The sequence below is a fragment of the Pseudophryne corroboree genome, chromosome 1, assembly GCF_028390025.1.
Source record: "Pseudophryne corroboree isolate aPseCor3 chromosome 1, aPseCor3.hap2, whole genome shotgun sequence".
In the NCBI taxonomy this organism is placed as follows: domain Eukaryota; kingdom Metazoa; phylum Chordata; class Amphibia; order Anura; family Myobatrachidae; genus Pseudophryne; species Pseudophryne corroboree.
The window spans coordinates 1176259335-1176285513 of NC_086444.1; the positions used below are offsets into that span (position 1 = coordinate 1176259335).

General features: G+C 43.4%; 1 protein-coding gene across 1 annotated transcript; it reads left to right on the top strand.

The window, feature by feature from the left end:
• The first annotated feature begins 299 nt into the window (after window positions 1-299).
• On the top strand, window positions 300-24177 carry LOC135051007 (nicotinamide N-methyltransferase-like). The gene is made up of 3 exons (XM_063957211.1): window positions 300-369; window positions 6949-7156; window positions 23757-24177. The coding sequence occupies exons 1-3, from the start codon at window positions 300-302 to the stop codon at window positions 24175-24177; spliced, it is 699 nt and encodes a 232-aa protein (XP_063813281.1).
• The last annotated feature ends 2002 nt before the right edge of the window (window positions 24178-26179 follow it).

A 26179-nucleotide genomic window follows, 5' to 3' on the forward strand; every position in this document is an offset into this window, starting at 1 on the left:
TTAATTTAATTTAAAAAAAATAACTATTACTATTATTATTATTATTAATATTATTATTTTGTTTTATTTGTTTATTTTTTTTACCAATGCGATATTGTTTACATTTTTAAGTCTAAAGTCAGTCAGTTCCATTCAAAATCCACTGTAAATAAAAAGAAAAATCAAGCAAAAATTAACTACCACTTCCTCCTGACTTTTTATTAGATAAAACATACCACATGCAATAAGCTGATATGTTTCCACTAATTCTGGTTTGGTGGGTTGCCTACTCAGTTCCCCCTGAGCTTATTGATTAATTGATGGATGCTATCATAACTATAGCTGCTATTGTGGAAGATGAGAATGCACGAAATTCTGTAAAAGAAACAAGTAATCCTGAAAAGTACAGACACCGACCGGAGCCAACACATAGGCACAGCAACTGCATACACATTTGCAGCACCCATGTAAATCCTTTGATAATTGCCAGCTTCAGTAAATCAATGGCCAAGCAGCAAGCAGCCTGAACAGAGATGCCCAAACATGGCTCCGACAGGCCTGCGTCAATGGTGACAAATGGTGCGTACATCATCCCTACTTTCATAGGCATTATAATGATGTTTTAGGCAATAGAATGTGTTCAAGAACTGAAAAACACTTATCATTTATTTGTCTATTGTTTGGTTATTTTTGGTGATTTTTGCAAATTGTCTGTTAGGAATCTCCAAATTGCATTGACCAGATCAAAAACATCAATGTTTTTTCCAGAAATTATGTATCGATTATTTTTATTTTTTTAAATGGTAGCTTTTGACCGATTTTTAACTTTAGTAAATCCTCACAATGCAAAATCGACTAAATATTGATGAAAAATTTGTGGAAAACACAAAACCGACTTTTAGTACTGCAAACTGTACCCTGAGATGTACGGTTTGGTTCTCCAGAAATCAGAACCCACCTGAATTTTGGAGATCCAAACTGAACCAAAACCCGGTCCAGATCTCCCAAGGAGATCTGAACTGAGTCCTTGCATGAATCTTTCTACTGTTCGGAGATCAGATTTTAATTCTGAATTTCAGATTTTGGATTGTTTTGGATTGCAAAAATTACATGATTTTAGCTGTTTTTATGTATTAACTCCAGATCTAAAGCATGGAACTGAATCAATACAAAACTATAACACGAGAGTCGATGCACATCTCCAGTTAGAGCTGGTAGTTTATCACTCTCCTCTTTCTCACTCTCAAAGGCTTAGTACTGTATATATCTTTCCTAAGTCATTGAACTCTTGATGGAATCATCTCATGTCTAAAGTACATACAGTACAGTATGTATCAACATGTGATATTTCACAAATATTGAATACACAGGTGTCATTTTCTATTTGTAATTCAGATTATCCTACTTTTGCACTATAAAATATGGCTGTGGGGGGTTTTCTTATCAGAAGAAAAACTCACTGTTGAAATACTTTAGTTATGGATCCTGGTCCTCTGAAGATGTATAATTCTGATGATTTTAATTCAAATCTATTTCTTTAAACATTCTTTTCATCTGCAACACCTAAAGAAATTGTACTGGACTTTACTATAAATCCACTGAAACACCTGCACAGGGCATTTTCCTCAGGTACAGTACTGTATCTATGTAATGAAATATTGGAAACAATTTGTACTTCAATGCAATATGTGACAGTCTTTACCTTTGCTAATGACTGGCAGAGCTGTAATATCCTCTAATGGGACTAATTACAGATGGGACCCTAGACCTACCCTTATGTGAATGCCACAGGCTGCAGTGTCTGGAGGACTACCCAAATTCTGTATAAGGGAGGGGTATAGTAATACGTGGGAGACTGGAGAGCTTTCACTCTATATATTTCTGAGATTCAGATGTTTTACTGATCATTTTATATGATATCATTTCTATGGTAAAGTCGTGTAAACCGGCAATATCTGGTTCAATGGTGCCATTGATCTTATACTACATGCAATTGCATTCGTAGAAGTGTTTCTGCTTTAAATTTTTGTGATACACCCAGGGGTGTATCTAGGGGTCTGAGCTCCCCTGGCAAAGTAAGGGACTGGCGACCCCCCCCCCTGTCCACGCCATATTTTTGGAATAATATACTCTCACTCACCCCCCTCCCATCTCCACTGACACCTTTATCACCATTAACCTTACCTTATGAAACTGTCCGGGATTGTACCAGTATAAGTCTTCCCGCTCCGCCTCTTTACCAAGGCAAAGCAGGAGGCAATAGCATGAAGATGTAAGAACATCTTGTATGCCAGAGTGTGGGAGTGAAAACTCCCCCCCCCCCCTCCGGCTATCCCTGTCAGGCTCCAGAGTGCATCAGTCTCATAGTGCCCACCATGGTATTTATTCCCCCAGCACACACAGTGGGATACAGTTAATATCTCGACGGTCGGGATCCCGGTGCACAACATAACGGCTCCAAAATCCCGGCACACAATGGAAGGCCGACGCTGGAATCTCAAAAGGGGACAGAACACTGACGCCAGAACCCCAACTGCCGGAATCCTGATTGTACAGTCACAGACAGCGGATCACATAAGTACTATACCTGGGATGGGGGGTAGGTTTAGGCCCCACAAGGGGGTTAGGCTTAGGCTGCTGAGGGGAGATGGTTAGGTTTATGGTTCTGGCAAGGGCAGTTAGGTTTAGGCGCTCCCGTGGGGTTTCAGGTTAGGCTGCAAGAAGGGGTTGGGGTTAGGCACCTAAAAGGTAGGGTTAGAGAAAGGATAGGGGGAGGGTTAGAGTTAGGTTAGGGTAGGGGGAGGATTAGACCACTTACCAAGCCATGTCAGGATTTCGACTATCGGGATGCTGCTGTTGGCTTCCTGATCACAGACATCCCGACAGCCGGCATTTCATTCCCAACCCTACAAAGCACCCATATATAAACCCTAGTATATACGTCACCCCCATATTACCTCCCAGTACACACAATACCCCCTATTACCCCCAGTACCCCATATTATCCTCAGTACACAGTGTCTCCATATTACCCTTGCCCGAGTGCACATAGCACCCCCATATTATCTGCAATACATTCAGCACCCCAATATTGCCCCTCCTTACACACTGCAACCCTATATCACCCTAGTACATTCAGCACCCCCATATTGACCCTCCATACACACTGTACTCCTATATCATCCCAGTATATTCAGCTCCCCCATACTGCCCCCCAAAACACAGTGCCCCCCATGGTACCTGTTTTTTTCCTTCCTCCTGTAAATAAGTGCAGGCAGCCAGGAGAGTGGACAATGAAGGCTCTTCCTTGAGGGTGGCACAGGATCATAGCTGCATGGCCACCATAAAGGAACAGCAGTTTGACAGTGGTGTGCGCACAGCCACATCCCGTCCTATGAGAAGCCGCCAGTGAGGGAGAGTAGGGGGCGGGGCCATGTGCCATGGCCATAGAGGCTACGCTGATGCTGCTGCACGCCCCCCCCCCCAAGACAGGACAGACATCACCAGCACCCTGCCTCTGCAGCCGCCCACACATCAACAACAGGCACAGTTCAAATAGCAGTGCCCTGAGTACGGCAGCGGCGCTGCCACTGTGTGACAACGGCTGCTGATGACAGAATCAGGTCAGCATGGCACCGCTGGGTGGCAACCCCTCCTTGGCAAGCGTCCCTGGTGTGTGCCATCCTGGCCAAAGAGTAGGATACACCCCTGGATACACCGTACGTTTATGTCACGTATAGTAGGATTCAGTATGATATTCTGATGGACGGGACATTGGCAGTCAGAATACCAACAGTGGCATCCATGCCATCAGAATACCGACAGCCCCTCCAAAAGTTTCCTAACCCTCCACTGCCCCCTACCCTAACCCCTACCTTGTGGGTGTCTAACCCTTTCTGGTGGTGCCTAACCCTCACCCTCCCTAACCTGCTGCCTATACCTAACTCACCCCACTTGGTGCCTAACCCTAACCCCCCCAGTTACCTAACCATAACCTTCCTGCCCCTGCACACTAACCCTTACCACCCTCCTCATGCCTAAACCTAGCCCCCATCCCCCGCGGCAGGATGTGAGCGCATCCCGCTGGAATAACGATCGGGATTCTGGCCATCAGTTTTTTGACGCAGGGATACTGAGCTCCATCAGGAATTTGATGCCAGCCTTATGCCATCATTTGGGATTCCAGCATTGGTATTTTGACTGCCGGGATCCCATCCAGCAGCATTTTAACTACAACCCATAAAGTATTTGTGCCACTGACATTTTACTGTTTATTTGTATATTTTTGTGAATAATACTTACGGACTACAATGTAGCAAATTTTAGTTAATAAGCTGAATGAGCCTGAGTAAGCCAATTGTGATACTGTATCATCGGATCTGTGTTCTCTTGGAGGCATTTATATATGCTTTAGCAGGTTGTTGTTTTTTTGTTTTTTTTTTGGGGGGGGGGGGTTGAGTAGTTTGGATATCCATGATTGGAAGGGGCTGAGTGGTTTAGGGAAACAAACTGGAGCAGTAATGTACACTATTATACAGATTGGGAGACATAGGAGCATATTAATCAATATTATTATATTTTTAAACTTCAGAATATTTATTTAGTCACTTGCCTGGCATGATCGCATTAGATGTGACTACACCAGTCTGAGCTTTCCCTGACATGATTGCATCTGATGCGACCAATCAGAGAGCCCATGGTGCGGATGCTAGAAAAGAATCTTCTGCAGCTGTCACTATCAGAAGGACCTCATGGTCTCTCTGCTTCCTGGTTTCCTTCCCCAGTGTCTGCCATGCTGATGATCACTGCTGATCGGGCAGCCCCACTAAACTTGTGGCTGCAGAGATTAGTAGAACCTGGGTCATATAAAAAAAGCCCTTTACCTTCCTTGGGGTCACCCCGATCTCTCTCCTATGATCAGTTGATGTATGGCACCCATGGAGTTAAGCAAGCTGCCAATAACAGAGGCTAGGAAATCTCTGTTCTACATTGGCTATCCCTGGTCTCTTCCCAGACCCTAAATGGCAGTGCCACACTTCCTTTTTCACAAACCAGGGCTGTGACCACACCCTTCCTGCCCCCTGAATGAAATCAGACTGTCAACTACTGACAGTCTGCTGTGTCTTACTACTGACGTCAAAGGAACCATTGGTGCATCAACCATTGATACTTTGTGCATAATAGCGAGACAACTACTGTACCTGACTTATCCCCAATGAGCGTGGCTACATTTGTATCATATAAAATGTGCTTTCAATAAGAATAAAGACATGCTGTAGCACAGTCTGTATAGATTGATAATTTACAGTTAAGGAGAAATAATGTTGATATTGACACTTATATTACAAAGTTTTATATAAACTGTGACAGCATCACCAGAGATGGCGCTGATGAGCAGCTGATTCAGTGTGTGGCTGGAGGGATCTGCCCACACAATGAACAAAAAGGGTTTGTGACTGCCCTTTGTACAGAGCCCAGGTGTGGCTGAAGGATTCAAGCATGCCAGTGGCCAGTGTTCTTACCTGAAGGGTGGAAGGGAGAACCAGAACACTATTGAACAGAGACTGAGGGTGAAATTTGATAATCACCCTATGTATGTAAAAGGGTTCACAGCACTACAGTCCCCATTCTATAGAACTGCAACGTAAAAGTATGCAGAAGCATAACCTTTTGGATCTAGCGCCTGATAGGCAATGCCTTCAAAAGATGGAAGTGACTATAGAAGACTATGGACTTCTTTTCACAAGATGCACTAGAGAGTGATCAAAAGATCCCTCTCCATTACCCATGTATTGCACATGCGCAGGCTGATGGTCATGTGACAATAGAACTTGGTAAATGTCCAGTGAATGTTCATTCTCTACTACACTATGGGGCGGATGTAATGATGCCCAAGATCAGCGGTGGTGCAAGATACCGGCCAATCTCTGATTTGTTTAAAAGGGGCAATCACTCACAAAGCAAAATCATGCCTTCTAAGTGACTGCCCCTTTAAAAGAACATCCAAAATCGTCCAGCATCTCGCACCTCCAGCGATCTTGGGTGTCATTATATCCAACCCAGTATCTTATCCTACAATCACTATTGGAAAAGATGCTGAAATCATAATTGAATGAGCACCAATTGAGGATGGATATAAATGGGTAAAATTAAAATGTACAATGTGGGGAGTGCACACTCACGACATGACTCAATTAGATGATTGATTGGGTGACACAGTGGTTAACATTCCTGTTTCACAGAACCAGGGACATGGGATCAATTACACTCATATGTGTGTATATTAATAAATTGTGTTCATCAATAAATGTTAATACATTAGATCACCTTAGTTTCTATCCATTTACATGCTGCGTCCAATGCACTCAGCCCAAATACAACTTTTTGAGTTTTTCTGGTAGATCCTCAGTTCCAGGCTTTGGGGACTGTGGAAATTTCAGTGCCTTATTTAGCTACAGTATATACAGTAAGTAATTAAAAGGTAAAGGACACAGATAAATGGGAGGACTTCTCATAGGGGGTAATTCAGAGTTGATCATAGCTGTGCTAAATTTAGCACAGCTACAATCAGGTACACTGACATGCGGGGGACACCCAGCACAGGGCTAGTCCACCTCGCATGTCAGGCCCTACCCCATCGCAGAAGTGCAAAAGCATCGCACAGCAGCGATGCTTTTGCACTGTAGGAGTAACCCCCTTCCAGTGCAGATCCTGCGCACTGGCAGGAGTTACTCATCACTGTGAGGGCCACAGCAGCTGCGTGTGAAATCACGCAGCTGTCGCGGCCCGACCCCCAAAGGTCCGGGCATGCCTGTGTTGTCCAAACCGCGCCCCCTAAATGGCAGCCAAATGGGTCTGAATGACCCCCATAATACTTACTGTAGCTACGTTAGATATAAAAACTATACTGAAAAGAGATTAACTTCAACTGATTTTGCTTTATAACAGTTGTGTTATATGTTTCTGCAGGACAAATTGGTGGAGATACCCTGATTGATATCAGTGCTGGCCACGTTCTTTCTCAACTGTTTGCAGTCCGTCTGTTTTTTAAAGAAATTATAATTATAGAGTATAATGACCAATGTATTAACGGAGTGAGAAAGTGGATGAATAAAGATCCCGATGCCCATGATTGGTCTTATTCTTCAAAAGCTGTGAAGGAGCTAGAAAATTCAAGGTATTATTATTATTATTATTATTATTATTATTATTATTAATATTATCATCATTATTATTACAAAATATCGGTTCTACCTTATTAAACATAGACGGTGGTGGGAAAGTAACATGACATTTAAAAAAAAAAAACTTGTCAGGGCGAATCAATGCTTTTGCTTTTGTATGTTATAGTAGAATTTGTTTTTCCAAAGTACTGTACTGTATGTGCATTGTATTGCATTCTACAAGATAAATCTATATGGTTTGATTTATATTTCATGGGGTCAATTCAATTAGCTCACCCTCTATGTCCGAGTAAGTATATGTGGCTATGAGTCTAGGGCAAGTTTGGGCCATGAATGGGTTAGCTGAGTTGCCATTGCCAACAATTCCATACAGTTGCAATGACCCCCTTGTAGCTAATCAAATCAAACCTCCTTATTTTTGAGCTAATATACTGAACTTGTTTTTTAGGGTTCATGTTTATGCTTCATGTGCCCTGATACTTTAATGCTCAAATTGCGTGAAACAGCCATCATTGGCACATTACAAAATTTGCGCCAATGCATGCTACATTGATACATTAGTTCAAGCCATGCAGTACTCACCTGAACCACTGGGTGGCCAGTGCACTGCTTATGAAAACTGCAGTACTGTATAGCAGTGCATGGAGATGGCGCTAAAGCAAGCTCTGATTGGCGAGCTCTGAAATCTGATACCAGGGATGAATTGGGCCACTTTCGGCCCTGGCATCCATGCCTGCAAGCACACGTGAAAAGGGGTGGAAGTGATGTAAAAGGGGCGCCGGCACTACTAATGGGGGTGAGTCACAAATTAGGGGGTATGGACTTGCGACATGCCCCCATATTGCTTAGTAACAGGCATTGCGGGCACTATGGGTGGGGGTGGCAGGGTACAAACCAGAGTTGGAAGCTGTGTGCGGCCTTCCAGACTTTCTGTTGACCGGTCCAGCCCATAGGCCCAGTGGCCCTTCTGGCATTTGACAGACGTGCCAGATGGGCAGTGTGGCCTTGTCTGATACTGTAGCTAAGCGCGTAGTCCCGTGGATGTGGCTCTGGCACAGACATTCAGTAAAGGACTAAAATATAGTATTACACATGGAGCCTTTCATTTTTGCCACACTGACACTTGCAGCACCATGGCCCATCACCAGCTGGAAACTGCAGTTCTCCCCAAAAATCCAAATAGAAACACGTACTTAGTTTAATGATAAAAGCACTTACCTAAATAAAAACACAAACAGATAATATTAAAAACATAATTTATTAAATATCAACTTACAGTAGTACACTGGTGACGCCGTTTCTATCTACTGCGGGTAATTACTCAGTGACTCAATGTTGTGTGCCAGCATCCATGTCATACAGTTTAGTAAGCAGGGTCCAAATGATACTGTAGGTCAACAGGCAATAGGTCGACCACATATGGTCAACATGTATTAGGTCGATAGTTACAAAAGGTCAACATGGTAAATAGGTTAACATGTAAAAGGTCAACAGTGCTTTAGGTCAATAGGTTCAAAAGGTTGACAGGTTAAAATAGTTGACATGAGACTGGTCGACACACATATGGTCGAAACAAGGTTTTTTTTAAACTTGTTCATCTTTTACCATCCATGAGAACTATGACTGGGAATAGTAACATGTGCCGAGTTCAGCCAGGCAGCATGCCCAAAGCATAGTGAGCGAGGGTACATGTTTCCACTTATTTGGCTTACATATAGTAAACATAGAAAATTACACCAAAAATTAGTCCACCATAGCAATATTAAGGTGGAGATACTGTACCCCGGGCCCCACGCTGTCAAATGGTTTTTGGCTGGAGCACACTGATAACACTAGCTCTCCCTCTTGTGCAGCAGCATAACCAGGCAGCCAGAATGTGAGTAGAAGAGCATGCAGAGTAGGCAGAGACCCAGGAGTATCAGGTTTCATGAGCTACCAACCAAGCTTTCTGACCAAAGAAGAAATAGGAGGGGTGAGAGAGCTGTAAGTTAACCAGGGATCCCAGCGTTTCCTTCTCTCAGACTATGTGTCTGGGTTCTGTGTAACCTGTTATCTAATAGAATAGAAGAATAGAATAGAATAAAATTTTATTGTACAGGTATACTTACGCATATCCAGAATTTGTTTCCAGTCAACTGCAGCACAACAAAAGAGACATACCTTCACAAAAGAGATATACCTTCAACAAAAGAGACATACCTTCAAAATAAGAGCATTCGGGTCTAGACACACACGCACACACACACACACACACACACACACACACACACACACACAGTGTGTAAGTAATACAGAGGCTGCTGCTATTCTTGCATGTGACAAGATAAAGTATAGATTTTATTTTTCTATGTGTATTTTAAGTATAAGTTGTATTTGTTCCACTACAGGAACACTTTATATAATAGTTGTCTCTCAATTAGGTGGAGCTATAAACAGTACCCAGAAATGATTAAACTATTAGTTTAAATCTAATATACACCATTGGTTTACTTTTAATATACACAATCAAAATACTCTCTATATGTAAATCCCTCTTAATTTATAATTGCAATCACCTCTGGTGAAACACCTTTCTTTTGAATTAAATAGTTCAACACAGGTGATGCTGATCATGTATTAAACAGAAAGTCCAGGTAGAGAGTATTTTGTCCCTCCTGGAATGGGTCATGTTGGGAGGTATGCACAGTTTACTGTACATCCCCCTCCCTTCCTTCCTCTTGGGCTTCCCCTCTCTTAAGTGAGCCGGGTTCCGCAAGGCTTAATCTGGCCCTGCAGTTGACCTACTGCATGTTGATCATATGCGGTTGGCCTATTGATCTCCACCCATAGTAAGCAAGTCTGCAGTGTACACCATAGTACTGATAAAGCTAAATATTTATCTTATTTAAAACCCTTTGAGAGGCCTAAGAACACTGTACGCTATTGACGTATGGAGTACCGTAAGGGTACGCGCGTTGCGTAACAATCGCTTAGCCGTGGTCGAGACGCTCAAGCGTCACGTTCGCTCACGGCCAAGAGATCACAGGCAGGCACGCTATTGGCTGCTGACTAACGTAATGGTTCGCTATAGCGTAGCGGACGCTCGGGGCCACGAGGAGATCACTAGCGGCGCAGACGCTCACAATGTTAAACCTTTATATCTAAACCATAAACAATGTAATATGCAGAAAACCTTAGTGTAGAGATAGGGTGTAGATGCAACACAGTGTAACCTTATTAACTTAAAAGCTGTTCGAGCGTCACCGACGCTCTGAGAATACTTAACACTATAATGAACACACAACTACCGGGCTTAGGGTCTAACGCCTTATGAATATGTTATACTTGCAAAAAGAATAATACAGTACAAGTCATACACTACAATATAACATAGACTAACTAACCAGGTAACTACACAGGAAATACAATACAATACTATTACGTTTAAGAGAGTACGAGAGAAAGAGGAGAAGAGAGAGAGAGAGAGAGAGATATATGGCCCACAATAACAACAAAGACAATATGGCTGCGGAGAAAACTTACGCACAAAGGGGAACGATCGCATGCGCCTCTGGACATCCAGCTCCCGATTATCAGCAATGAGAACCGTTGAAGAGTGAGCTGGATGTGATCGGCTTGTCTATTTATGCCCCACACACAATACAACTCAATGGTCCCTACAATCTCATTGTTCATTAGACACAGGAATTCCTCCTCGCATTATAACAAAAGGTCATAGGTTGATTCATACAGGTGGGCTGTGACAATTTCCAACTGCTCAGGTGGGTGGGAAACTGGGTTTCCCGCCGCATGGATAAGTAAGTGCAAATAATAGTAAATGGACATAAACTTCTTATGTCCATAACTATTCGCACGAGCGATTAATCCGTTTCAAACCAACACCGGAATATTGCTAATTAAATATTCTTCCGATGGATACTAAACACCACTGTATTACTCCTGTCTGACCCTTCGTATCAAACAAAGAGGGATTTCTCTGTCCATGAACATCCTACATTAACCAAACTTTCAGATTCTATCAAAGGGACCATAATCTACAAAATACATTATATGGTGAAAATATGTAACGAAAGAGTCGCCCGCTAGACGCATACAATCTCTACCGTAAATGCGCATACCGTGCGCCTGCGGGTGCCCGCAACAGCGAGTATGCGCACGCACGGGAGAGCGCACGCATGCACAGCAGGGACACATATGAGGTGCAAATATGGCAGTGTGCATCGTGATATTTTTCTGACTTTGACAGTCCACCCTTTGGCAGTCAACAATAACTGCCACTTCCTAAAACATTTCAAAAAGAAAAAATATATGTCAAGTGTAAATACATTTCCATGGTTGGGTAGGGGAGGAGAGGAGAAGGTAGGAAAAGGGTATGTCCTAGTGAGATAGCAGAAGCATGTGTGTATGAATCCGTGTTTGGGGGGTCATGTATCATCGTGCCGTACGTGTTTTAAATCAAGCTTCGAGGTATTGCGAAGTATACATTTGAATTCCTTCTTATCCCGTGGTACGGGTCTGTGGATGGGCTGTCAAACTTTACCGAGCTCTTTTCGGCTGTGGTTGTAACAAAATGGGGAGCACATTTTATTTGATGATACATGAATGGGGGAATATGTGATTGCTGATATCTGTGCTGGTATTCTCTATCGACTATGTGTGTAATTACCTGGAGGTTGTAGAGATGAAGAAAATACATAATTACGGTAAATGCAGTGGTGTTCTATGTCAGGTTAATGAACATTTGTCGGTTGAAGTCTTGTTCGGTGTCTGTTGAATGCCGTCTTCTTTGTGCTTTTGCCAAAAGGCGTGTGGGCAAAAAGCTTTGTCAATGTCCATAGACTTACAAAAGTGTTGGGCTAGCGTAATTTTAAAATTTCTAGGGAAACTGGGGGTCTATGGCATAGTTCATCAAATATCTGTGTATAAGGTTGTCAAAACTTCTTCTTTAATCCATCAGTTGTCTGTATACAGGATCATCAAATTCCTCGTCAAAAGTGGGTCTTTTTACCTTGGAAAAACCGGAAAAACAGGTGAAAGAAACGGACAGTATAATCGCATTTTCATCACATCATTGTTTCTACAGTTGGGTCATAAATCAAATCCATTGGAATTACAGTTTCCTCACTCCCTAAACTCATCACCCTGGTACTTCGTTTGCACTTCGTTAAAGCCTGACCGCATCTAAATATCAAGCCAATCGTTATGACAACACCTAAGATACATAGGAGAAACTTCCCTACATCCATTATGACTCCTTGAGCCCATTCTCCTAAACCAGAGAACCAATTTCGCGGGTTCAACCATGACACCCAACTAGTCAGCTCATTACTCACAGCAGCAAGGGTGAGATTGTGTCTCCTGCGAAATTCGCACTTCAATTGGAGAATATCGTCCATCTTTTGGTCTATGACCTCGACCGGGTCCTCGGTACTATTCGTTATATATGTGCAGCATTTCACGTCGTACTGCGTTGCCAGTGTGACACAATATCCACCTGTCACTGCCGTGAGATAATTGAGAATCATTCTATGCTGAACCAGTTCTGTTTTATAAGCTTGAAGTTCTCTTCCAGTATACCTAAACGTGTCATCATACATTTCAGTGATATTGTCTAACAAATTTGCGAGCGCAGATATGTATTTATAATTCAACACTCCTCTGGCGGTGCGAGTGATGTCTAACGCGATTAGAAACTGAATCCCGGTGGATTCATGGATCATGTCAGAGGCCGGATGCTCTGTTCTTTCTATCAGGTGCCGTTTAACTACGTGCTCGTAATGAGTATGAGTATAAGGAGCTTGGGCAACACGGTGAATATCTTTCATTTTGGCATGTGATACAGTCATTACTTCAGGCAGTACTTTTCCAATATAACACAATCCTTCAGAGTTTGGGGCAAGCCACTTATACGCCTTCCTCCCGCATATGAAATATGCATCATCGGGGAGAACATATGGGACGGAGTAGGACATAACCATATTACACATCTTCCATGTGAAATCTCCTAACCCTAATTCTCCCATCTGTCTAGTACACGTATCAGCTTGTACGATATGTGCACAGTATCCTGGTGATACCTCTCCAACTCTCGTAATCCTACTTCCTAGGGTATACCTATATCGGAAAGATTTTCCTCTACTGGCTATGTGGCGTATAAGTTCTGTATCTGTCGGCATTCTATCTGCTCTATATGAAAAGGTCATGGTTTGGTTACTCCATGACACTTCCCAATTTCCCGGCTTTCGGGGATTGGAAATGTTAAAACATATTAGGGATCTGTCCACATGATATTGGTGGAGCTTCAAACTAGGAGGACTGGAGATATTAAACCTCCTGTCCACCGGCCTCCCACCACTTAGCTCAAGTACCTCCCCTATCGTTAAAGGAAATGGTACTAGTCCTGATTTGCTATGACCTTGAGGTACTTGAGAGCATACCCAACAATCTGTCTGATTTAACACACTACCCCCTAAGGAGTGATAGTCACTCAAGGGGTGCCGGTCCATGTGGATATTAAAACTGGATTGGCATTTCTTGATGCACCCATCCTCAACCACATTGTCACAGAGCCTACAGATACAGTTTTCTTCAGCTACAATCCTTCACAATTCCTTCTATGGTCAATGCTATCGGATCGTTTTCTGATACTCGCCTTTGCTTGTTGATTATGTTGTTCTTGGGAAACTACGCCTCCATCTCTGTCATCAGAACCCATTCCAGAACCTCTCTCGACCTCCATGGTACTCTCGCCGGAACAGACTGCTCTGGTCAACATCATGGTCAACAGGAAAATCCGGATCACAGTCTCTTGAGGCAAGTCCATCTTAGGAGGAAACGAAGAAGAATGAGAAGGGGGAAAAAATAATTTGAGGGAGAGGGGATGGGAAGTGGAGAAAAACAATAAAAAGGGAAACGGGGGATCGACAACTGCTTTTGATCTTGTGATTTTCAATGCTCAGGTGCCGCCTCAGTCCTCCTGGAACAGACACTCCAGTGATACAACTTCCTCTACCGTCTGTTCCTTATCACGGGACCTCTCTGGATCAGCAACCTTCTTACAATGGGACGAATGAACCCAAGTCTCTCTCTCGGCAACTTTCAATGCTGTAGTGCTAGTCAATAAGACTTGGTATGGTCCTTCCCATCTGTCAATAAGGCAACCTGAGCGTAGAAAATTCTGTATCATTACATAATCCCCAGGTTCAATGTCATGACAATTACTATCTGGCAAATCAGGAATCACTAACTTCAGATTGTCATTTTGATTCCTTAGCTGTTTACTCATGTTAACCAGGTACTTTACAGTCACTTCATTGTTACACTTCAAATCATCCTGAGGGTTAATCATAACATGCGGTTGTCGACCAAACAAGATTTCAAAGGGAGACAGATTAAGAGGGGACCTGGGAGTGGTTCTGATGCTGTACAGTACAATGGGTAGAGCTTCTGGCCATGTCAATCCTGTCTCTGCCATAACTTTGCTCAGTTTATTTTTAATAGTGCTGTTCACTCTTTCCACCTTCGCACTCGCCTGTGGACGGTATGGAGTGTGCAGCTTGCTATCAATTCCCATCAACTTACACATTCCTTGAAAGACATCACCTGTAAAATGGGTACCCCTATCACTTTCAATTATTCTAGGGATACCATATCTACATACAAATTCCTGCACAATTTTCTTAGCAGTAAACATAGCGGTATTTGTGGCCGCAGGAAATGCTTCGACCCAATTTGAGAACACATCTATACAAACAAGTACATATTTCAAATTTCGACAAGGGGGTAATTGAATAAAGTCAATCTGTATTACCTGAAAAGGACCGCCTGTAGGTGGGATATGAGATGGTTCTGTTGGTATTGCCTTTCCGATATTCTTTCTCAAGCATGTAAGGCATGACATTGCTCTCTTACTTGCATGAGATGAAAATCCTGGGGCGCACCAATATGCTCTTACCAACTTGCACATTCCTTCCTTGCCCAGATGAGTCAGCCCGTGAGCTGCCTCAGCTAAACATGGAAGATATGCTCTGGGGGCCACCGGTTTACCTTGTCCATCCGTCCAGAGTCCTGAGGACTCCTGGCCATATCCCTTTGCCTTCCAGACTGCCTTTTCCTGTGTGGAACACAAATTTTGCATCTCACACAGCTTCTGTGTGTTGATGGTATTAAATACCATCAGTTGTGTGGTGTCTGTCTGTCTGGGGGTACCAGCTGCTAACTTAGCTGCTTCGTCTGCTCGGCTGTTACCAAGTGATACTGGGTCCTGGCTATATGTGTGTGCTTTACACTTGATAACAGCCACTCTGTCGGGTTCCTGTATCGCTGTTAGAAGCCTTTTGATGTGAGCTGCATGCGCTACCGGTGTACCAGCTGCCGTCATGAAATTTCTGAGGCGCCATAGGGCTCCGAAATCATGGACTACCCCGAATGCGTATCTAGAGTCGGTGTAGATATTGGCTGATTTGCCCTTAGCCAATTCACATGCTCTGGTTAGGGCGACCAGTTCAGCAACCTGGGCTGAGTGAGGTGGGCCTAGCGGTTCTGCTTCTATGGTGCCTTGTTCATCTACGACTGCGTATCCAGTACACAAGTCTCCCGAGTCTGACTGTCTGTGACAACTACCGTCCGTGTAGAAAGTTAGATCTACATCTTCCAGTGGGTTGTCACTGATGTCAGGCCTTGCGGTAAAATTTTGGGTCAAATATTCCATACAATCATGTGTGTCCTCCTTTGTATTAAATTCTCCTTCCCCACCACTCTCATCCTCCACCCTTTGTGCCTGTCCAGGCACACCTGGGAGATATGTTGCAGGATTTAATGCACTGCATCTCCTTATGGTGATGTTTACGGGGGCCATTAGTGCCAATTCCCATCTTGTAAACCGCGCTGATGATACGTGCCTGGTTTGGGCAGAATTTAGCAAGGCTGACACTGCATGTGGCGTATGAATTGTGAGGTTGTGACCTAACACTACATCTTCGCTTTTCGTTACTAGCAATGCTATGGCAGCAACGCTTCGCAAGCATGTGGGGAGGGATCGCGCTACCGTATCTAGCTGAGCGCTGTAGTATGCTACTGGCCTGCTGGCATCACCGTGCTTTTGGGTTAAGACACCTGCCGCGCAACCAGCACTTTCTGTTCCGTACAGCTCAAAGGGTTTCCCATAGTCTGGCATACCTAATGCTGGCGCCTGCGTTAGGCACTGTTTAAGTCTCTCAAATGCCATTTCGGACTCGTCTGTATGCAAAATCCGATCAGGCTTGTTTGAGGAGACCATCTCCTGCAAAGGTAACGCCAGAATGGAAAACCCTGGGATCCAGTTACGGCAATACCCACACATTCCTAAAAATGTTCTGATCTGTTGCTGGGTTTGTGGCAGAGTCATGTCTCTAATTGCTTGAATTCTATCAGCGGTCAGGTGTCTCAGTCCTTGTGTTAGACAGTGTCCCAAGTATTTTACTTTAGTTTGGCATAATTGTAACTTGTCTTTGGAAACCTTGTGTCCTGTGTCTGAAAGATGAAACAGGAGCTGTTTCGTATCCTTCAGGGATGCTTCCAATGAATCAGAACACAGTAGTAGATCATCCACGTACTGTATCAATACTGATCCACTCCCTGGTTGGAAAGACTGTAGACAATCATGCAAAGCCTGGGAAAATATACTTGGACTGTCTATGAAACCTTGTGGTAATCGAGTCCATGTGTATTGGACTCCTCTGTATGTGAATGCAAACAAATATTGGCTGTCAGGGTGCAGAGGTACCGAAAAGAAAGCGGAGCAGAGGTCAATAACAGTGAAAAATTTCGCAGTGGGAGGGATTTGCATAAGGATGACAGCTGGATTTGGCACTACGGGGAACTGACTCTCAACTATTTTGTTAATCCCCCTTAGATCCTGCACTAGCCGGTAACCCCTCCCCCCACTCTTTTTCACAGGGAAGATGGGACTATTGGCAGTGCTGGACGTTCTTACCAGAATGCCCTGTTGTAGCAAGCGCTCTATTACTGGGTAAACTCCTAACTCCACCTCTGGCTTCAGAGGGTACTGTGGGATTTTTGGAGCTATCCTACCATCTTTTACTTGTACAACTACCGGAGCTACGTTTGCCATTAATCCAGTGTCCTGTCCATCTTTAGTCCAAAGTGACTCTGGTATCTGGGATGTCATTTATTCTACTTGGGATGGAGTCCTATTTGTCATAATGGTATGTTAATATTAATTTTGATGGGGAGTCTAACATGTCTCGCACTTCCTGAGCGTGATTCTCAGGTATGTCCAAGAATACACCTTCAGGAGTACAATAAATGACGCACCCCATTTTACACAATAAATCTCTTCCCAGGAGATTAGTCGGTGCCGATGCAGCCAGCAAAAAGGAATGCTTGGTATGTAAAGGCCCTACTGTAATCTCGGCTGGTTTGCTAACAGGGTAGTGCTGGACTACTCCCGTTACTCCCATGGCTGGAATTGTCTTACCAGTGGTTCTCATGCCCACTGTCGAGTTTATCACTGATTTGGCCGCCCCCGTATCTACAAGGAAGTTTAATGATTTACCAGCTACATTAATTGCAATTTCGGGTTCACTCCCAAGACTTGCAATCAATTTTACTGGCTGCAGATTACAGGTATGGCCACACCCCTATTGGGTATGGTGACCTCCCTGAATCCCGCTGGCAGCAACTACTTGTGAAGGGGTTAAATGGGAACTACCAGAGGCTTGCCAGTCTCTGTTCGGGGGGTATCTTTTTGTTTCCCCTGCATGTGGCTCATAACTCCGTTTCTGCGGACCCTGCTCCCAATGTCGTATGTCGTGTCGTTGTCTAGGGGGTTGATATGAGTTTTGTGAATGTTTCACTCTACAGTCTCGTGCCATGTGTCCCTGTCTATGACAAGAAAAACAAGTTACCACATTTGACTTACCCACAGGGTTTGGTGATTTATACAAAGGCTGCCTTGTGGTCAGGGCCTGTATACTTACGGCCATTAATTTATCACCTTGTTGTTCCCTGTGTCTGGTGATATTCCGGTCGTGGTCAATAGCAGCCTCTCTCAAAGTAGCCACCGACAGACCCCGCCAACATGGTTGCGTGGTCTGTACCCTGGTCTTTAATGTCTCTTTTAAACCATCCATCAGTACAGATACTGCTACTTCTCGATGGTTTATGTTTGTTTTAATGTCCTCTATACCTGTGTATTTTGCCATTTCTAATAATGCCCTGTGAAAATATTCTGCAGCAGTTTCTGACTCTTTTTGTTTAATGGAGAAAATCTTGTTCCATTTAACTACCGCTGGAAAATACTCTTTTAATTGTAAACTTATTCTTTTTACATTATCTTTGTTGTACACATCTGTAAGAGGTACATCCAGATCCAATCCACAGTCAGCTAAAAATTGAGCTGCGTCGACATTGGAGGGTAAACATGCCCTCAGCAATACCTGCCAGTCTCTGTTATTGGGCTCTAAAGTGTTCCCTAGGTCTCTGATGTATTTCTGGCTAGCAACTAGATCTTTCCTAGGATCAGGGAATTCAGACACTATGGTTCTTAATTCCATTCGGGAAAATGGGCTGTACATGGCAATGTTCCTAACAGGAGTGATTCCTGTTGTGTCAGTTTTCCCATTTGGAACTGCTATTACCCTCACAGGATTAAGTCTACTAACATCATTCTGTGTAGGTTCTACAGCCTGTGGTGAAATGGTTTCAGCATAGTGTATGGTGCCGTACTTACCCGTAGATACGACCTCACCTGTCCCTCCGCTAGGGGCCTTTGTTACTAATCTCGGGGGTGGAGCTGTGCCTACTGTTGTCTCTGCTATGGTGGCTGCTAGAGAGAGCGCTGATATTGTTGCAGATTCGTCCTCTTGATCACACTCCTGGGGAAAGTTCAAAACAGGGTACAACTTGCACGGGTTAATACTTGCATTGGTTAATTGGTTAACATTATCTTTAACATTTATACAGTTGCTAAGTGTTTGTTTGTCACACCTTAGTGCGTCATTCTCCGCAACCAATTTCTCTCCTGATATGTATGGTGGCGGCGGGGCCGTGGCTACCAGTTTCCTGATAGGATTAGATCCCGCCGCCAGAGCCAATCCTCTCTGTATTTCACCCTCCTGTTGCCATAACTGCAAATAATCATAATGTTGGATTCGTCTCTTTGTTGATTTAATGAGACATATCCTCCTCCTTAAATTCATTAACACTTCTGGGCTGAAGCTACCTACTCTTGGGAATTTCTCCCCGTCATGCATTGTCATTCTTTCCCATTCATCACATAAAACCTCTGTGTGTGAACCATATTTTTCACACATTACGTACCTTGCCGACCCGACTGGTCGGTTCACTGAATCAACCCGAACCGAGGTTGATCGCCCCCTTCCTGAACAATTGGCCCCCATAACTTGCAGGTGTTGCTTTCACCACCTCTGACCTTAAATCAGGGTCTTCAGCGAACCCTTACAAAAACCAAAATGTTCACGATAGGCTGACGGTGGCGGTTTACCGAGTACCCCACTCACTCGCCCACGCCGACCAATACGACCTACACACTGCCTTAGCGCTGGCGTACTCGACCCAGGGCCCCTAGGAACCTCTATTTACTGGAACATGTGAGTGTGTTCCGCAGAGCATTGACCCTTTCCAGTAACTATTGGTTGTTGGACAATTCCTGAGTGACCAGCGAACTTCCCTTCAGAAAATAAAAAATTACACAAATCACGTCAGAATGTACAAGTAGTGTTTATGACCGGGTTCGTACACAAATGGTACTGGTCAGATTAACTAATGCACACAATTACGTGCGGTACAATCGTTCAGCACATAAGCAACTAATCTTATGTGCTGAGCGACCAGTGGAATCGAAAATTTCGGCTGCGAATTCCTTCAGCCAGAGCTTTATTGGCCTATATGGGTTTTGCACCAACCCCCTGGGTTGTGCCCTTTTCTCTTATTTATAGCGGACTTTTTTGTCTGCTGTACCTGGACCTCCTGGTCTTGTTATGGACCTCCTGGTCTGTGCTACAGTATGACCTCCTGGTCTACTACACTCTACTGCTCAAATTTTATATTTAACAAGGGATGCCTCCCTAGCCACCATGTACGACACTTACATGCATGTACCTCTGCGAGAACTCGACTTCTTGTGGTTCAACCTTGAAAATTGTATAAACTTATATATACAAAACACTCACTCATCACATGTACACTTTTGTTTCTATTTCTATTTCTGCGCAGAAATTTTTCTTTTGACCAGATGTGTTGTAAATTTGGAGAAGGATCTGTTAATTTAAATTTCGGATATTAAAATAGATTTGCGCTATTTATCGCGTTTTGCGCTATTTATCGCCTGTTGCGCTATTTATCGCCTGTTGAAAATCAACACTATCGTGTGACTTGAGTTACGTGGGCGTACCCAGACGCTCCGTTGCGTAATATACGCTGCGTGCGTCGGCCTTTGAGTTGCGTACGCGAGTCTCACCCTTTGTTAGAGACACGTGTACGCAAAGCAAATATCCACCGTAACACAATGTACACGTTTATCAATGTAGATGATCCTCGATCATCTACTGAACCCCACACCAATCTCTCCTTGTACCTTTAGGCAGAGCTGCGTGTGTGCTTTTCACTTTATCCCTTAATGCATTACTTTTACACTTTAACTATGAAATAGCGACAAATCTCTCTTAGCACGTTTATCAATTATAAAATGGCAAACAGGAGAGTGATATGAAAATACACGAATGAAAAGAAATGCAGATATGTGCGTGCGTACGCAAGACAAAAATAAACAGTTTTAAAAGACACTAGCGTGTTGTTCTTACCTCCGGTTCCGGATTCCTTCAGCACCCTTTACTAAGCGAAGCAGACGCTTATCCCGTCAGCACTGTGAAGAATATGATCTCCCGCCCTTTGCTGATGGATAATGTCTGCTGAAATTACCTAGCAGAGATATGTGAAGGACAGGACGAGCCGCCAATTGATAAAGCTAAATATTTATCTTATTTAAAACCCTTTGAGAGGCCTAAGAACACTGTACGCTATTGACGTATGGAGTACCATAAGGGTACGCGCGTTGCGTAACAATCGCTTAGCCGTGGTCGAGACGCTCAAGCGTCACGTTCGCTCACGGCCAAGAGATCACAGGCAGGCACGCTATTGGCTGCTGACTAACGTAATGGTTTGCTATAGCGTAGCGGACGCTCTGGGCCACGAGGAGATCACCAGCGGCGCAGACGCTCACAATGTTAAACCTTTATATCTAAACCATAAACAATGTAATATGCAGTAAAACCTTAGTGTAGAGATAGGGTGTAGATGCAACACAGTGTAACCTTATTAACTTAAAAGCTGTTCGAGCGTCACCGACGCTCTGAGAATACTTAACACTATAATGAACACACAACTACCGGGCTTAGGGTCTAACGCCTTATGAATATGTTATACTTGCAAAAAGAATAATACAGTACAAGTCATACACTACAATATAACATAGACTAACTAACCAGGTAACTACACAGGAAATACAATACAATACTATTACGTTTAAGAGAGTACGAGAGAAAGAGGAGAAGAGAGAGAGAGAGAGATATGGCCCACAATAACAACAAAGACAATATGGCTGCGGAGAAAACTTACGCACAAAGGGGAACGATCGCATGCGCCTCTGGACATCCAGCTCCCGATTATCAGCAATGAGAACCGTTGAAGAGTGAGCTGGATGTGATCGGCTTGTCTATTTATGCCCCACACACAATACAACTCAATGGTCCCTACAATCTCATTGTTCATTGGACACAGGAATTCCTCCTCGCATTATAACAAAAGGTCATAGGTTGATTCATACAGGTGGGCTGTGACAATTTCCAACTGCTCAGGTGGGTGGGAAACTGGATTTCCCGCCGCATGGATAAGTAAGTGCAAATAATAGTAAATGGACATAAACTTCTTATGTCCATAACTATTCGCACGAGCGATTAATCCGTTTCAAACCAACACCGGAATATTGCTAATTAAATATTCTTCCGATGGATACTAAACACCACTGTATTACTCCTGTCTGACCCTTCGTATCAAACAAAGAGGGATTTCTCTGTCCATGAACATCCTACATTAACCAAACTTTCAGATTCTATCAAAGGGACCATAATCTACAAAATACATTATATGGTGAAAATATGTAACGAAAGAGTCGCCCGCTAGACGCATACAATCTCTACCGTAAATGCGCATACCATGCGCCTGCGGGTGCCCGCAACAGCGAGTATGCGCACGCATGGGAGAGCGCACGCTTGCGCAGCAGGGACACATATGAGGTGCAAATATGGCAGTGTGCATCGTGATATTTTTCTGACTTTGACAGTACCTTAGAGCAAAATTTCAGAAAATATGTGTCACACTAGTACACATGTCACGATGTGCTATCTTTTGTCAGTTGTGTGCAACTTTGCAAAGATTGTTACTGTACATAATCATGGATGTGGATGCAGGCCATACATCAGGGCCTCCCTATACTATATACTGCCCTTTACTATGCTGTGTCCCTGTTTGGTCACAAGGTGTAAATTTCAAAAGTGAAGTCAATGTGTTGCAAATTTATGCCATGATGCTGATTTGCTTTTTTTTTCCGGTTTGTATTTGGATGGGTTTAAAATTTCCTTTTTGATGCATGTACAGTAATTTTTTGGAAGAGCACCTCCTGCCTTTTAAGTAGTGGTATTACACACTCCTGCAACTTGAGTGTGTTAGATGGATCACACTATAATATTATTTTTCAAACATTACTCAATAATACGTGTACTAAAGCTGGATACACTCTATAAGATGATCTGTCCAATCTTGCTGCTTGGAAAGAAAATCTGGTAATGTACTGTATGGGAGCAAATGAAAATTGACCATTTGTTCCCAAACTGTGGGAAAAAAAACAAATATTGTCATTCAGACAAATTGGTTAATTCTGTTTGATTTAACCAATTTATCCGAGCAACTTTTTTTATCCATTTAGTGGATTTTGGGAGCAAATGGTAAACTGTCATTTTCACCCAGACATTACCAGATTTTCTTTGCAACCAGCTAGATTGTACAAATTGGTCAGCATTCCCGAAAAAGTAGGACATGTTGACCCCGATTTCTGAGAGTGACAAGGCCAGGGTTTACATCTTTGGATGCAGATTTCCCGGCCCCAGCACCGTGAACAGCCCAGACATCCTTGTTGCCTGAGGGTTACTCAGATAGCCGATGCTCACATAAGTGATCTGATGCTTTGTCTTCAGATGCAGCAGCGAATCACACAAGCAAGACGCCTCCTGCTGTTGTTGCATATTTTTTAACAGCAGCTGCAGCCAAATACGCAACTGCTGTACCAACTGCACCCCTGTCTGAATCAGACCCTGAGTCTGCAATCCGACAAATGGTCACGCAGGGTATTTGCATGGTACTGTAGCACTTCCATATACAAGAGGTGGGCATACTGTACATCTAAGCATATGGAAGACAAATACTTAATTATCCTGTCCGCATTAGATGAGGGTAAGTTATGTTGCTTAATGCCTAGAATGATAAAAAATGTTGGTGTTATGTTTTTCTTATTCTCAGTGAAAGCTATCAGGATATAGAAGCTATGACAAGAAGGAAAATCAAATGCATTGACAAGTGTGATCTGTCCAAGGAAAACCCTACATCTCCTGTAGAGCTACCAAAGGCAGACTGTGCCATTTCTTTTCAGACCCTGGATGCTGTTAGTAAAGATCACAACGCGTTCCGCAGAAACCTGAAAAATTTGTCATCTCTACTTAAAGCTGGGGGGAACTTAGTACTGCTTGCAGATATCGGCTGTTCTTATTTCACAGATGGGCATGATAAGTACTTTACCTTAAATTATGATGAAGCCTTTTTAAAACAAGCTCTAAAAGATGAAGGGTTTACCATTAAATGTAATGAAAAGGTAGGAGGTGAGTCTACCAGTGATCTCTATGGCCTTAAAAAAATTATGTTTGTAGTTGCAGAGAAACAGTGAGGCGCATTCGCCTTCCTTACCTCTTCAAGACTGGAGGTTCACACCCTTTATGAATGCAGTGATTTATCTCAGTTAAAGTGCTTTAATTCTAATGAAATTCAGCTTTATTTTAGTTTTCCATGGTAAACTTAGATTGTTTGAGCTGCTTTTTTCTGGTTTTACATAAAAGTTAATATCCTTATTAGTCAGTTACATGGGAAAAAAGGCATAATTCAAGTAGATTTATTTATTCTGAGATTCTCCTTCTTCTAGTTACTTCTACACAGTTCATCAATTTAATAAAGTTTAACCAGCTACAAGGTCACTCACACAGGGCCATCTTAACAGCTTTGTAGGCCCTGGGTAAAGAAATTTACACCCCTACCCACCGGTCTTAATTTACCCCTTCTGCGGTCTCACACTATTTCTTCACATGCTTCCATACACTGAATCGCTATCAGCAATCCGATTGGTGTATAGCTCAAGCCATCCACCAATCAGCATGCTGACAGCCATTCACTGGCTCGCTGCAGGATGGGAGCAGGGCCAGTTCCAGATCTAGTGTCACCCAGAGCTAAAGTCTCCTTTGGTGACCGCCCCCCCCCCCTCCACCATTGAAAACAGGGTTATTGTGTGTTAAAGGAGCTCAGCAAAAAACAGGGTGTGGCTTAATGGAGAAGAGGCATGGCCACAGAATAGTGCCAATTTACATTACACCACACAGTAGTGTCCATCAGTCACATTACACCGCACAGAAGTGACTGTCAGTCACATTACACCAGATAGTAGTATCCCTTATACACATTACGCCAGTAGAGCCCCTTATACAACACAGAAAACTAAATTAAAAAAAAAAACAGAAAAAAACCCTGATTAATGCCCTTTACATTATTTGTCATTTTTTCTACTTATACTAATGCCCCTTTCGCATTATTCCACACACCATAATGCCCATTACGCATTTTGTTACACATCATGCCACACACCATAATGCCCATTCCACATTATGCCAAACACTGTAACACACATTACAAGTTATGCCATACACTGTAATTCCCATTACAAATTATGCCACACATGGTAATGCCCATTACATGTTATGCCATGTACCATAGTACCAGATACACATACTGCCCCCAGTATAGTACTAGTTACACATAATGTCCCTTCTATAGTGCTAGTTACACATACTGCCCCCTCTATAGTACTAACTACACATACTGCTCCCAGTGTAGTACCAGATACACATTCTGCTCTGTGAATAGAGCCAAATACATATACTGCCTTAAGTATAGTGCCAGTTGATCATGTTACACCCTCAATAGTGCCAGATACATATACTGCCCCAGTATAGTGCCAGTTACACATACAGCCCCCTGTATAGTGTGTTATACACATACTGCCCCCACTATAGTTCCAGATACATTTACTGCCCCCAGTATAGTGCCAGTTACAGATAATGCCCCCTCTATAGTGATAGTTACACATACAGCCCCCTGTGTAGTGCCAGAAACACATACTGCTCTTAGTAAAGTGCCAGTTGCACACACAGCCCCCTGTATAGTGCCATATACACATACTGCTGCCCCCCCCAGCAGTGCTAACCACCATGGGCCTCCTCCTCCATCACACTGTTGCTGGGTTCTTCCCCATCACTGAGTTTGGTCTTGGTGCTGATGGCAGACAAGCCAGCTGGTGGTGGATGGGAAGGTAGGTGGGAGCTGGTGGGGTGTCTGTGGCTGCACCTTTAGGCCACAGTGCTCCAGGCCATAGATCTGCTTGCCTGCCCCAAGATCCACCCCTGGCTGGGCAGCAGGTAGAGAATGCTGCCTGGTCCACTGATTGTGTGCAATCTAAAATAAGAGTGGATGAGTAGTATTTTCTATCTGCATCCCAGGAGGCTCTAAAAAAACTAGTGTGAGGGGCATATACCCTCGGCCCTAGCCTGCCTCTGCTCGAAGGCCCCTAGAATTGTTGGGATCTGGGCTGATGCCCAGTGTGCCCATACATTAAGATGCTCCTG

What these genes read in the sequence shown, in the direction of transcription:
- LOC135051007 (XM_063957211.1), top strand. Translation starts at nt 300, where the DNA reads ATGGATGCTATCATAACTATAGCTGCTATTGTGGAAGATGAGAATGCA. An exon ending in AAATTCTGTAAAAGAAACAA is followed by an intron (nt 370 to 6,948) that starts GTAATCCTGAAA and finishes ATGTTTCTGCAG; the next exon opens with GACAAATTGGTGGAGATACC. An exon ending in AAGGAGCTAGAAAATTCAAG is followed by an intron (nt 7,157 to 23,756) that starts GTATTATTATTA and finishes TCTTATTCTCAG; the next exon opens with TGAAAGCTATCAGGATATAG.